Raw genomic sequence first — 13,241 nt, forward strand, 5'->3', positions numbered from 1 at the left:
TCCTGCCTCAGCCTCCCAAGTAGTTAATTATAGGCGCCCACCACCATGCCCAGGTAATTTTTTTTTTTTTTTTTTTGAGACGGAGTCTCATGCTTTTTGTTCCAGGGCTGGAGCAGCATGATCTCAGCTCACTGCAAGCTCCCAGCCTGGGTTCACGCTTCTATTCCTCCTGCCTCAGCCTCCCAGTAGCTGGGACTATAGGCGCTACACCTCGCCCGGCTATTTTTACTTAGTAGAATGGGTTTCACCGTTAGCCAGGGATACTCAACATCTCCTGGACCCTTGATCCGCCCATCTCGGCCTCCCAAAGCGCTGGACGATGCAGTTTGCTTATCATACCGCCTACCAGGTAATTTTTGTATTTTGGTGTAGAGATGGGGCTTCTGCACTAGGGTGGCTATATGCTGGTTCACCTCCTGACCTTGTGTGATCCACCACCTTGGCCTCCCAAAGTGCTGGGATTTGCATGGAGCCACCACACCTGGCTCATAGTTACGTTCCTTTTTAAAACTTGCATGTCTGATGGGGTTGACTGTGGGTCTGAATGGTTAAACACATCTTTGCTGTGTGTATGGTGGGTGGCCTGGGAAGTGCAGACTCTCAGGCAGGTGGAATCTGCGCCTTCTCCTGGCTTTCTAACTGCATTGGCTGAAAAAGTGCAGCTCCTCATCTGGAAGCAGAACCTGGGTCTGTTTTGGAAGCTGCCCTGTGTCCTCCTCAGCTCCTCGTCTGGCTGAGTTCACCTGGGCCCTTGAAGGCTCAGGGCCTGGCCATGATCCCAGGTGGGGAGACGGTGGGTGGCAGGAAAGCGAAGAACCTCCTTGGAGTCGAAGTCCGGGGTGGAGAGTTTAAGGGGAGGTGGCCCAGCTCCACTGGCCAGCTAGGCCAGGTCACCCCAGACTCCCGAGCAGAGGGAACAGTTTGCTTGGACGCCCGTTGTCCCTCCTTCGTCCCTCCTCTTGCAGCCTGGGAGTGACTCGGAGGGCTGTACACACACCCTTACCTGGGCTGTGCTGAGCCCTGGCCCTTGCTGACCTGTCAGGTTCTGTGCTGAGTTCGTGTGAGAACTGGTTGGCAGAGGTCTCTGACTAGAACACAGGAGCCTTTTCCCCCCATTCCCAGGCTCAGTTGGAAGCCCTTTGCCTGTTAGTTCATACAGTGTCACCACAGTCTCTCAGCACTCCCAGCCTGGACCTCACCGGATGAGGGACCGGCCTAGATCTTCTTTGCGCAATGGCATGATCTCAACTCACTGCAACCTCCACCTCCCAGGTTCAAGCGATTCTCCTGCCTCAGCCTCCTGAGTAGCTGTTATTACAGGCATGCACTACCACACCTGGCTAGTTTTTGTATTTTTAGTAGAGACAGGGTTTCACCAGGCTGGTTTCAAACTCCTAATCTCAAGTGATCCACCGGCCTCGGCCTCCCAAAGTGCTGGGATTGCAGGTGTGAGCCACTGCACCCGGCCTGACCTAGATCTTCTAGATTAGAAAGTCTCAGGACTGGGCAGCCACGCATCCAGGCCTGCCACAGGAGCCCACCCGCCCTCCTCCCTGAAGTCAGGGCTCTGGGAGCCCTTCCCTTTTCCATGCCCTGTGGGACAGTGTCCAAACTCTGGAGTAGGACCGAAGACCCCTGGGCTTTAGTCCTGAGGCCACCAACTTGCTGTTGCCCTTCGCAGTGACCTCCCCCTGACTCCCATGGCGCTGGCTGCAGGAGCCGGGCGGGAGGGGCTGGTTGCCATACCCTGCAGATGCCCTTCCTCTGGGCCTGCCCGGGGTAGTGGGAATGAGAGTGTCCTCACCAAGGCTGGGGTTTGGGAGCTGGGGAAGCAGAGTGCCATGGTGGCCAAGTTCACCTCTTTGCTCTGTGCGGTGACTTAAGAAGCCATTGACTGGCTTCTGACAAGCACGGGAAGGGCTGGAGCCTTTCAGAGCCCAATAGGTTTGTGTGAGCCAGGTGTGTGTGTCTGAGCAACTGAGTGTGGGAGTGGGAGGATGTGAGCCTGTGTGTGTGTGTGTGTGTATGTGTGCGCGCACGCACGCATGTGCGTGCATACGTGTGAGCCTGTGTGCGTGCGTGTGCACACGTGTGTGAGCGGGTATTTGTATGCTTGTCTGTGTGAGTGCGCGCGCGTGATTATGCATGTGCGTGTATGTGCCTGTGTGAACGAGTATGTGCGCGAGAGTGTCTGCCTCTGAACCAGTCTGTGTGTAAGTACGGGGTACCAGCAGGGGTGGGATGTGGTGGAATTTATGGCCAAAGTATTTTGAGTCCCTGAGGTCAGGCCAGAGTAGCCTCGTGCCCCCACCACCTGAGAAGTGCCCCTAGCCTCCCAGGGGTGCTGTGCTGGGCAACCGCTTATCCCTGGGGCCCCTCTTATGCCCTCGCTGCCCTCCCAGTGGGCTGGCCACCTGCAGCTGCCCGGAGCCAGCTGACTTCCAGGGCGGCCTCTGTTCCGCCTGGTGAACTGTCGCCCTCTCAGCCCTCTCCCCCTGCACTGTGGCTCCAGGAGCTGTGGGGTTACTGACCTTCTTTTTGGAAGGGTCAGCTGGTGTAGCAGTCTCTCTGGCTTGGAGGGGGCATCAGCAGTGGTGGGAGAGGCCAAAGATAGCAGCCTGCTGGAAGCCCTCTCCCGGGGCCGGCCTGCGGTTGCTCACCAGCGGCTGCCGCGGCCATTGTGTCACTGGAACCTATGCTCCTCCTATCCTTGCGTTCCCTCCCAGTGTGGGTCGCTGCAGCTCCCTCACCTCCCAACCAGGCATCCACCCACATTTGTGAACCCTTGTGCGCTGGTCCTGCTCCCCATGCAGCAGGTATAGCTCCGTCTCTGACCCTTTCAGTGGATGGGAGGAGACGGTAAATGAATAGTGTTTGAGAGGGATGTGTGTGTGGGGGGATAAAGCCGTGCCCGGGTGCTGTGGCGAGGGGCTTCTCTCGGAGCTCAGGTGCTGGGCTCTTGGTGACTTTTGAGCCGAGACTGGAAGCAGCCGTCTGGCTATCTGGGAGCGGCGCCCTCCAGGCAGAGGAATCAGCCAGTGCAAACCCTGGGCTGGTTTGGGGTGGGGCCTGTTTGAGGGGCTGTAGCAGAATGTAGGGGAACAGGGCCCAAGGTGTGAGGAGAGGACACATCAGGTCTCGAGCAGAGGAGGTGCCAGGTCTGACTCGTGCTGGAGGGCATCCCCTGGTGGCTGGAGCGAGAGTGAGCTGTAGTGTGGGTGGCATGGGGGCAGGAGCCCTGTCCACAGTTATTACCGGGATCCTGGCGACAGAAAGCAGCAGTGGGGACACCTCACTTGGTGGGGTAAGGTGTGGTGAGATTCGGGATCTGTTCTGAAGAGAAAGACAACTGGATTTGCTGGCACTCTGCATGTGGGTTCGATAGAAAGATGAGACAAGGGCCGGGCGCAGTGGCTTAAGCCTGTAATCCCAGCACTTTGGGAGGCCGAGACGGGCGGATCACGAGGTCAGGAGATCGAGACCATCCTGGCTAACACGGTGAAACCCCGTCTCTACTAAAAAAATACAAAAAAACTAGCCGGGCGAGGTGGCGGGTGCCTGTAGTCCCAGCTACTCGGGAGGCTGAGGCAGGAGAATGGCGTAAACCCGGGAGGCAGAGCTTGCAGTGAGCGGAGATCCGGCCACTTCACTCCAGCCTGGGCGACAGAGCGAGACTCCGTCTCAAAAAAAAAAAAAAGATGAGACAAGGATGGCACAGTGCCACTCTGTGCCTCAGTATCCCTGTCTGTACGTCATGTGGAAAACACCAAGAACAGTTTGTGAGTTCAACAAATGTTAGCTGTCATTATAGTAAAAATGCCCTTTCCTCAATACCAGAAGTCTAGTCTCCATGCCTGAATGGTTTTCTCTTTTTACTTCCTTATGGCTTTTGCCATGTTGGTTGGGAGGTGCTCAGTGCTAGGTTGGGAGTGCTCAGTTGGGAGGTGCTAGGTGCTCTTTTGGGAGGTGCATGATGCTCAGTTGGTGGTGCTACGTGCTCGGTTGGAAGGTAATTGGCACTTGCTTGGGAGGTGCTTGACACTTGGTTGGAAGTTGTTGGTGTCCAGTTGAGAGGTGCTAGGTGCTTGGTTGGGAGGTATTAGATTGGGAGGTGCTTGGCACTTGGTTGGGAGGTACTTGGTGCTTGCTTGGGAGATGCTAGGCCCTTGGTTAGGAGCAGTCTTTCCCGTGCTCAGATTTGAGCTGACTTTGCCTGCATCATCTTTGGGAGCCAGCCGTCCCTGTTTGGCTCTGGCTTTTCTTAACCATTTGAAATGAAATGATTCCTTTACTAAAGTGCTTGCCTCTCAATTCTCTCCCAGAAGCCCTCCCCAGGATCACACCTGTGGCTGTTCACTCCCACCCCTGCCCCTGGGGCAGAGTTGACCTTAGTGTTGATTCCTGGGCCTCTCCCCACACCCTCCCTTTGCTCCAGTCATTTGAATGAGAGTGAAAACAGTGGCGTGCCAGCTCCCACTCATCAGATCCAGTGATGCCGATGACACCAGCCATGGTCCTACCCTGAGGTGCTGACTGTCCCTTTAGGCTCCACGTCACTGGATGGGGAGAGGGAGAGGATTCCAGCCTGTCACAGCGCCCGTGGGCAGCAACCCCCACTCCGCTCGCCAAATACTGACGTGAATAGCGGTCCACAGGCAGAAGTGTGGGCACTGAGTCCCAGGGCAGGACCACTGTCCTGAGACTGGGGGTTTTGTCCTCTGTCCTGGCCACAGGCACCAGGTTGCAGGAGCATCTTGGCCTTCCTCCCGGCCCTGCTAGAGCCCCCATCATCTCCTGTGCCCTCCTGCAGTGCTGTCCCTCAGCAGGGTCCTTCCTCAGAGGAGGTGGTTCCGGCCCCGGCCGTCATCAGGAAGGGAGTCTCTGGGTCCGAGCGTCCACCTCAGTGTGCACGTGGCCAAAAGGATCAAGAGCCCTGCAACCAGGAGGGCCCCTCCTGAGACTCGACTTGGTTGCAGTTTCAGCAACGCAGGTGGCCCTGCGCAGACGTCAAGGCAGGGTTGGGGGAAGGCACGTCCCTCCCAGTGCTAGGGTGCCCACATGGGTGGCAGAGTGGGCTCTGGGGATGACCCTCTGGCCCCTGAGGATCTGGGGCCAGAAAGACACTGGCTTAGCATGGGAGGAGGCCCCGGCCTGTACCAGCCTGACAAGGGGCCACAGTGACCCCCGGGTCTCAAATTAAAGCCAGGGTGAAACCCAACCCCCTCTTTAAAATGCAAAATGGCCCTTCCCTAAAATAACACACAACCACAACCGCAGCTGGCTCGGCACGAAGGCCATGCTGCAGCGCTTTTCTTCGGAAGTCGATTTTCCTCCGTGGAATTTGGCTGGGCTTGTGGTAGCATTTGAGACTCTGCAAGAGCATGTCCACGCCAACCAGTCTCTGGTCACCGACTGGCTCGCCAATTCCCCATTTAAGGAAACCAGCAGGCCTCTGTTATGAAACTCGGGGAAGGAATGTGAATTATGCTCCATGCGGAGGCCCCTGCTCCTGCACGTTTTCCAGCTTTTTCTATGGGCCACGGTGGGGCGTTTGGGGGAAGGCCTGTGTGGATCCCCTCCAACTCCAGACTGATGCCCCTGACACCTTCTTAGGAGGTGGCAGGGGTTCTGGGCTCTGTCTGGGCTCCTAGGGGTTGGGGACGGGCAGGTAAAGCAAGGCGTCTACCCCAGGCACGCGGGAGGCTTCGCTGGGCTGGCTGCCAGCACCTTGGAGTCCCAGGCTGCCAGGAAAAGTTCACCCACACCCGGGCTTTGCTGGCGAAGGGTGAGTCATATGATGGCCCGGCTCAGGCCCTCAGCAGACACCAAGTGTGTTCCCAGAGCTGCCGCTCAGCGCCTGTAACCTGGGACAGGCCAGCCTTTTAGGGACTCAGTTTTCTCATCTGTCTAATGGGAAGAGCAATTCCCAGCTTCCCTGTGTTGGCTGGGTTCTCACTAGATGCACAGGAGACAGCAGCTTGAGAGGGACTGTCTGGAGAGCTGTTCCATGTGATGCCCCTCTTATCCTGTCCCCATGGAGAGGGGCTTGGTGATGGCAGCTGGGCGCGGTCACCCTCTGCAGGGAGGATGGTACGTTTGGTTCGAGGCTCCTGTGCCCTCATTCTTATTGATCTTGTCACAAGAGCCCCTTTGGAAGGTGGAGATGGTGCTTGCTCGGGAATGACACTGCTCAGGGAAGCAAGGCCCCCTGGATGGGGTGGCCCCGTGGTGCACCTGAGGCTCCCGAGGCCGCAGAGTGCCATGGTGGGGGAGGAGGTGGCTGTGCGTCTGTCATTTGCCTCTTCTGCTGGATGGAGACCCCCAGAGGGCAAAGCAGGGCTTGTTCTCCCTGTGTCCCGGGGTCACTCATGCCCGGCTTGGCCGAGCTGGCTGTTTTAAACAGTTGCTAAGGCCAAGAGGAATGGGGTTTGCCGCCCACCCCAGGAAGAAGGGAGCAAGGGAGTCAGCACCATTTTACATGGACCAAGAGTGGGAGGAGGCTCCTCAGAGGACATTCTGGGCACTGTCCCCTTTCTCTGCTGAGAAGGGTGGACAAAACACAATAGGTCTGCCAGCTCTTGTGTCCTGTGGCTCGTCCCAGCTGGCTGGGATGGGAACTGAGTCCTCCAAGCTGGTGTGGTTCCCCTCTGGTCTCCGCTGAGAGCCACTCCCAGCCTCTGGGCACATACCCTGTGGTCACCTCCAAACAGGGCACACTGGGCAGTGGTAGGGGTGGGAACTGCCATCCCAGACCTGGTGTAGGGCACATTGTCTCTGCTCACTTTGTCCTGGTTCATTGGCCAGAGATCAAGTAAGGGCGCCCTGAGGACGTGCTTGTTTCTCATGGATGGGTGATGCTTGTCTCTTGGGAACGTGGAGAAGCAAAGTCACATTGCCCATAGACCTACCCAGGAACAGCTGCAGCTGCAGGTTCAGGCTCCATGGGTTTTATTCTTTTATTCTTTTTTTTTTTTAAGGCAGAGTCTTACTCTGTCATCCAGGCTGGGGTGCAGTGGTGCAGTCGCAGCTCACTGCAGCCTTGACCTCCCGGGGCTCAAGGGATCCTCCCATGTCAGCCTTCCAAGTAGCTGGGATTATAAGTGTGTGCCACCATGCCCAGCTAATTTTTTTTAATTTTTATTTTTTGTAGAGACGGAATTTTGCCATGTTGCCCAGGGTGGCTCAAGTGACCCACCCACCTCAGCCTCCCAAAGTACTGGAATTACAGGTGCGAGCCACCGTGCCTGGCCATGTTTTCTTGTTTTTAAATAGACTTAATTTTTTCAAACAGTTGTAGGTTCACAGCAAAATTGATGAGCAGCAGGTACTGAGTTCCTATATATCCCTGTCCTCACACCCACACAGTCTCCCCAGCTGTCAGCATCCTATGCAGGGTGGTACATTTGTTACAACTAATGAAAGCCGGCTGACGCACCATCACCCAAAATCCATGTTTACACGAGGGTTCGCCCTTGGTTTGTACATTCTTGGTTTAGACAGATGAGTAAGGACATGCACCCACCATTCCATGTCACACAGGATAGTTCCACTGCCCTGATTTTCTGTGCTCCACTCATTTCATCCCTCTCCTCTCCAACTCCTGGCAGCCACCTGATGCTTTACTGTCTCTGTGTATTTGCTTTTTCCGGAGTGTCATAGAGTTGGACTCATACAGACTGGCTCTTTCACCTACTAACATGCATTTAAGTTTCCTCCATGTCTTTTCATGGCTTGATAGATCATTTCTTTTCTTTCTTTCTTTTTTTTTTTTTTTTTTGAGACGGAGTCTCGCTGTCGCCGAGGCTGGAGTGCAGTGGTGCGATCTCTGCTCACTGCAACCTTCCCCTCCCGGGTTCAGATGATTCTCCTGCCTCAGCCTCCTGAGTAGCTGGGACTACAGGCGCGTGCGACCACGCCTGGTTAATTTTTTGTATTTTTAGTAAAGACGAGGTTTTACTGTGTTAGCCAGGATGGTCTTAATCTCCCAACCTCGTGATCCGCCTGCCTTGGCCTCTCAAAGTGCTGGGATTACAGGCGTGAGTCACCGCGCCCGGCCAATAGCTCATTTCTTTTTAGCACTAAATAATCTTCCATCCTGCATGTTTTGAATTGCCTTTTAGAGATTCATTTACAGCATTTTCATGGTAGCAAAAAAATCAGAAATAACGCAAATTTATTTTAAAAAGTCACAGCATAGTACACTATGCAATCATCAAAAGAACAAGGAATCTTTCTATTTGCGAGAAGAGAAGGTGCCCAGAATTTACTGTTAACTGAGAACAAGTTGGAAATAGTATATTTTGATTGCCCAACTTAAGGCAGGAATACATGAAACCCTATCTGTTGGTTATTTCTGGTGGGTGAGATTTTAGGGCAAGTCACTGTCTATTGTTTCATGTCTGCATCTGTGTAGACAAAAACAAAAAAACCAGATCTGTGTTAGCTGCTTCTCCTCTTGCCCTGCCCCCATCACAGGTACATGTACTGGACAGATTGGGGCGAGACGCCCCGGATCGAGCGGGCGGGGATGGACGGCAGCACCCGGAAGATCATTGTGGACTCGGACATTTACTGGCCCAATGGACTGACCATTGACCTAGAGGAGCAGAAGCTCTACTGGGCCGATGCCAAGCTCAGCTTCATCCACCGTGCCAATCTAGATGGCTCGTTCCGGTAGGTACCCGTGCAGTCCTGGGGCACCCCCTTCCCCTTTGTTCCCAGGGCTTTTGAATGCGTTTCTTCTGAACTCAGGCCTACAGACTCTTCTCTGAAACTCTGGGAACCTGAGACATGCAGGACTTCTCAGAACTCGGAACAGCGTCAGGGTCTGGGTGGCACTTGCCCCCAGCCCTTGAATATTTCTATAGCAGGTGTGGCATGTTCATTCTAAGTAGGACAGAAAAGACCATCTGTAGGCCACACCTATGCACAGTTTTTAACTTTTTTTTAAACTTTCTTTTTTTGAGACAGAGTCTCACTCTTTCACCCAGGCTGGAGTGCAATGGCATAGTCTCAGCTCACTGCAGCCTCTACCCCCCAGGCTCAAGCGATCCTCCCTCCTTGGCCACCCGAGTAGCTGGGACTACAGGAGTGCGCCACCACACCTGGCAAATTTTTGTATTTGTGGTAGAGACGGGGTCTCACATGTTGCTCAGGCTGGTCTCCTAAGCTTAAGGGACCCTCCCTCTCAGCTCCCAGGGTGCTGGGATTACAGGCGTGAGCCACCGTGCTGGCTCATGCACCAAATGAGCATCAAAAGCTTTCCATCTTCAGAGCGTTTTGGATTTTGGAATTGTTGGGGAGGGCTTGTGGCCCAGTAGGGTTGTGAACAGTAACCCTGTCACACGCACCACCCCCACCCTGGCCCCACCCCAGCTCAGGCATCTTGAGGGCAGCAGCTGGAGCTGTCTTAGTTATTGCTGCATTCCTCAGTCTCACCAGGGGGCCATCCACATGGTCAGGGCTCAATAAAATGGGCCAAGAATGAGTAGGAAGGGTTTTCCCCTTGTTGGGTAATTGCTTTTAGAGCCTTCTGGTCAGTGTAGCTTCACAGCCCTGCACTTAATTACCTCTTAGACAAACATCCCGTGTGTGTACAGGTGAAAGGCAGTTTCTTCACTGACCAAGTACTGCCTGCTGCTGGGCCCTGTGTGCCAGGTGTCAGGGATCCTCCTGGGACGGCAGATCCCATTCCTGCCCTAGTGGAGCTCCTGGCCCAGGCTGGGATGTGGCAGGTATCCATGCAGAGGGCAGTAGTGACTGCATGGGAGGACTCTGGCTGGATTTCTGCAAACACAGGCCAACACCCACATGAACAGACTTGAGGGCCTGGGCAGCTTTGCTCCACGTTCGCCAGGCTTCGTGTGTTAGTTATCCATTGCTGTGTAACAAAACAGCCCACAACTTAACAGCCTGAAACAGCAAGCAGGTTTTTTATGGGGAGGGGGTCAGCAATGAGGAGTGGATTAGCTGGGTGGTTCTGGCTCAGGGTGTGACCGGAGAGTACACTCAAGCTCCTGACTGGGGCCTCAGTCATCTGAAGGTTCGAGTGAGGCCGGGACATCCACTTCCAAGCTCATTCTCAGGGCAAGAGGCCTCAGTTTCTCCTGTTCCTCTTATGCTGAGCCACACATCTCTTTTGGGCTGGTTTGAAAATATCCTGTTGTCCCTGGAAGTGCAGATGGGTGGGTCTGGTTTGAGATTTGGAAATGTGGTTACCCTGTAGACTGTGGTTCTTGGGAGCTGAGTGATCTTACAGTTATGAAGGGTGGATGAGAGGATAGAAAGGCTGCAGCTGGGAGTGCCCTGGTCAAAGGATGGTAACAGTGAGGGTGATGGCAGTTGAAATATGCTAATGGTGGTGGCAGCGACAAACCCTTCCGTAGCACTTACTGTTTTCCAGGGACATTTATCAGCTCATTTAATGTTCACACCAACTCTATGAAATGTTTGCTATTATGTTTTATTTTTATTTATATTTTTATTGTTTTGAGGCAGGGTCTCGCTTTGTCTCCCTGGCTAGAGTGCATTGGCACAATCATGGTTCACTGCAGCCTTGACCTCTTTTTATTTGTTTGTTTTTGTTGTTGTTGTTGTTTTTTCTTTTTGAGATGGAGCCTTGCTCTGTCCCCCAGGCTGGAGTGCAGTGGCACCATCTCAGCTCACTGCAACCTCCACCTCCCAGGTTCCAGCGATTCTCCTGCCTCAACCTCCCAAGTAGCTGGGATTACAGGTGCCCACCACCACGTCCGGGAAATTTTTGTATTTTTTTAGTAGGGACGAGATTTCACCACGTTGGTCAGGCTGGTCTTGAACTCCTGATCACAAGTGATCGCCCACCTCAGCCTCCCAAAGTGCTGGGATTACAGGTGTGAGCCACCACACCCAGACACAGCCTTGACTTCTTGGGCTCAAGTGGGCCTCCCACCTCAGCCTCCCAAGTAGCTGAGACCACAGGCATGTACCACCATGCCTGGCTAATTTTTTTGGTTTTTTTTTTTTGTAGAGATGGGGTTTCACCATGTTGCCCCGGCTGGTCTCAAACTCCTGAGCTCAAGCCATGTTTCCACCTTGGCCTCTCAAAGCACTGGGTTTACAGTTGTGAGCCACTGTGCCCAGCCTGTGTTTGCTATTATGATCCCCTGTGCACAGAAAGGCATGTGAATTTGCCCAAAGCCACACAGCTAGTCCTAGCCAGGGTTGGAACGTAGAGTCTGTAGCCCCAGGGTCTGGTCCGTTCTTAGCCTCTCTCCTACCTGCCTCCCCGCGGGATTCTTCTGCCTCTGCAGCGGCCATCGCTCTTCGTGATGCACCTGCGGCAATTCATGTGGAAGCATCGCATGTGGGGGGACGAGCTCTGGAGCCACACAGACCTGTGCAGGCCCCTTTATCTGTGACTGTGGCAAGGACTGAGGCTGACCTTCCCTCAGTGCTTCTGACTGAGGCAGAGTGTGGCGCAGGGAGCAACCGGGAGTGATGGGCCTCTGGCTTCTCTCATTGAAAAATGTCAACATGGCTGGGCACAATGGCTCACACCTATAATCCCAGTGCTTTGGAAGGCTGAGGTGAGAGGATCATTTGAGCCCAGGGGTTCGAGACCAACCTGGCAACAAAGCGAGACCTCATCTACTAAAAATAAAAATTGGGCCGGGCACGGTGGCTCACGTTTGAAATCCCAACACTTTGAGAGGCCGAGGTGGGTGGATCACCTGAGGTCAGGAGTTTGAGACAAGCCTGGCCAACATGGTGAAACCTCATCTCTACTAAAAATACAAAAATTAGCTGGGCATGGTGACGGGCACCTGTAATCCCAGCTACTTGGGAGGCTGAGGCAGGAGAACTGCTTGAACCCAGGAGACAAAGGTTGCAGTGAGCTGAGGTCATGCCATTGCACTCTAGTCTGGGTGACAAGAGCAAAACTCCATCTCAAAAACAAAAACAAAAACAGAAAAATTTAAATTAAAACAATTAAAATTAAGACCGGGCACGGTGGCTCACATCTGTAATCCCAGCCCTTTGGGAAGCCGAGGTGGGTGGATCACGAGGTCAGGAGTTCCAGACCATCCTGGGTAACATGGTGAAACCCTGTCTCTACTAAAAATACAAAAAAAGTACCCAGGCATGGTGGTGGGCGCCTGTAGTCCCAGCTACTCAGGAGGCTGAGGCAGGAGAATGGCATGAACCCGAGAGGCAGAGCTTACAGTGAGCTGAGATCGTGCCACTGCACTCCGGCCTGGGTGACAGAGCGAGACTCTGTCTCAAAAAAAAAAAAAAAAATTAAAATTAAAAAATTAGCTGGCTCTGGTGGTGGTCCAGCTACTCAGGAGGCTGAGGCAGGAGGATTGATTGAGCTTAGGAGATCGAGGCTGCAGTGAGCCATGATCACACCACTGCACTCCAGCCTGGGTGACAGAGCAAGACCCTGTCTCAGAAAACAAACAAAAAAGGCGACATTGTAGAAAACAGTTTGGTGATTCCTTAGGATATAAACATTGATTTACGTATGACCCAGCAATTCCGCTCCTAGCTGTATACTCTAAGAATGGGAAACAGGTATTCACACAAAATGTGAATGGACAGGAATGTCCGTAGCAGCACTGTGCACAACAGCTGAAGGTGGAAATGACACAACACAGATTGTGTTCTGTCTGTACACTGGAATACGGTTCACCCCTAAAACGAGATGAAGCACTGACATGCTACAGCATGGATGAACCTCGAAAACATGGTGCTGAGTCAAAGAAGCTAGACATCAAAGGCTGCGTATTGTGATTCCGTTTATGTGAGATGTTTAGAATGTGTGTCGTTAAATCCATCAAAAGTGTTTGCCAGGGCTGAGGGCGGGGACTAGGGAGTGACTGCTGATGGGTTTGGGGTTTTCCTGTGGGGCAATTGAAGTGCTTCGGAACTAGATAGAAGTGGAGGCTGCACATCCTTGCGAACGTGCTAGGTAACACTAATTATTCACTTTCAAGTGGTAAATTTAGGCCGGGCGCAGTGGCTCTCACCTGTAATCCCAGCACTTTGAGAGGCCAAGGCGGGTGGATCGCCTGCGCTCAGGAGTTCAAGATAAGCCTGGGCAACATGGTGAAACCCTATCTCTACCAAAAAAATACCCCCCAAAAATGAGCTGGGCATGGTGGTGCACGCCTGTGATCCCAGCTACTCTGGAGGCTGAGGTGGGAGAATCGCTTGAACCTGGGAGGCAGAGGTTGCAGTGAGCTGAGATCACACCACTGCGC

General features: G+C 53.7%; 1 protein-coding gene across 1 annotated transcript in view; it reads left to right on the forward strand.

Moving 5' to 3' along the window:
* Positions 1–13,241, forward strand: part of LRP5 (LDL receptor related protein 5) — a gene marked incomplete at its 5' end in the record, with an annotated part of 134,299 nt that overhangs the window by 37,585 nt on the left and 83,473 nt on the right. The window contains 1 exon segment of the mRNA NM_001135199.1: positions 8,476–8,673. Coding sequence (NP_001128671.1) covers positions 8,476–8,673 — 198 coding nt within the window.

Source organism: Papio anubis, chromosome 12, assembly GCF_008728515.1.
Source record: "Papio anubis isolate 15944 chromosome 12, Panubis1.0, whole genome shotgun sequence".
Taxonomy (NCBI): domain Eukaryota; kingdom Metazoa; phylum Chordata; class Mammalia; order Primates; family Cercopithecidae; genus Papio; species Papio anubis.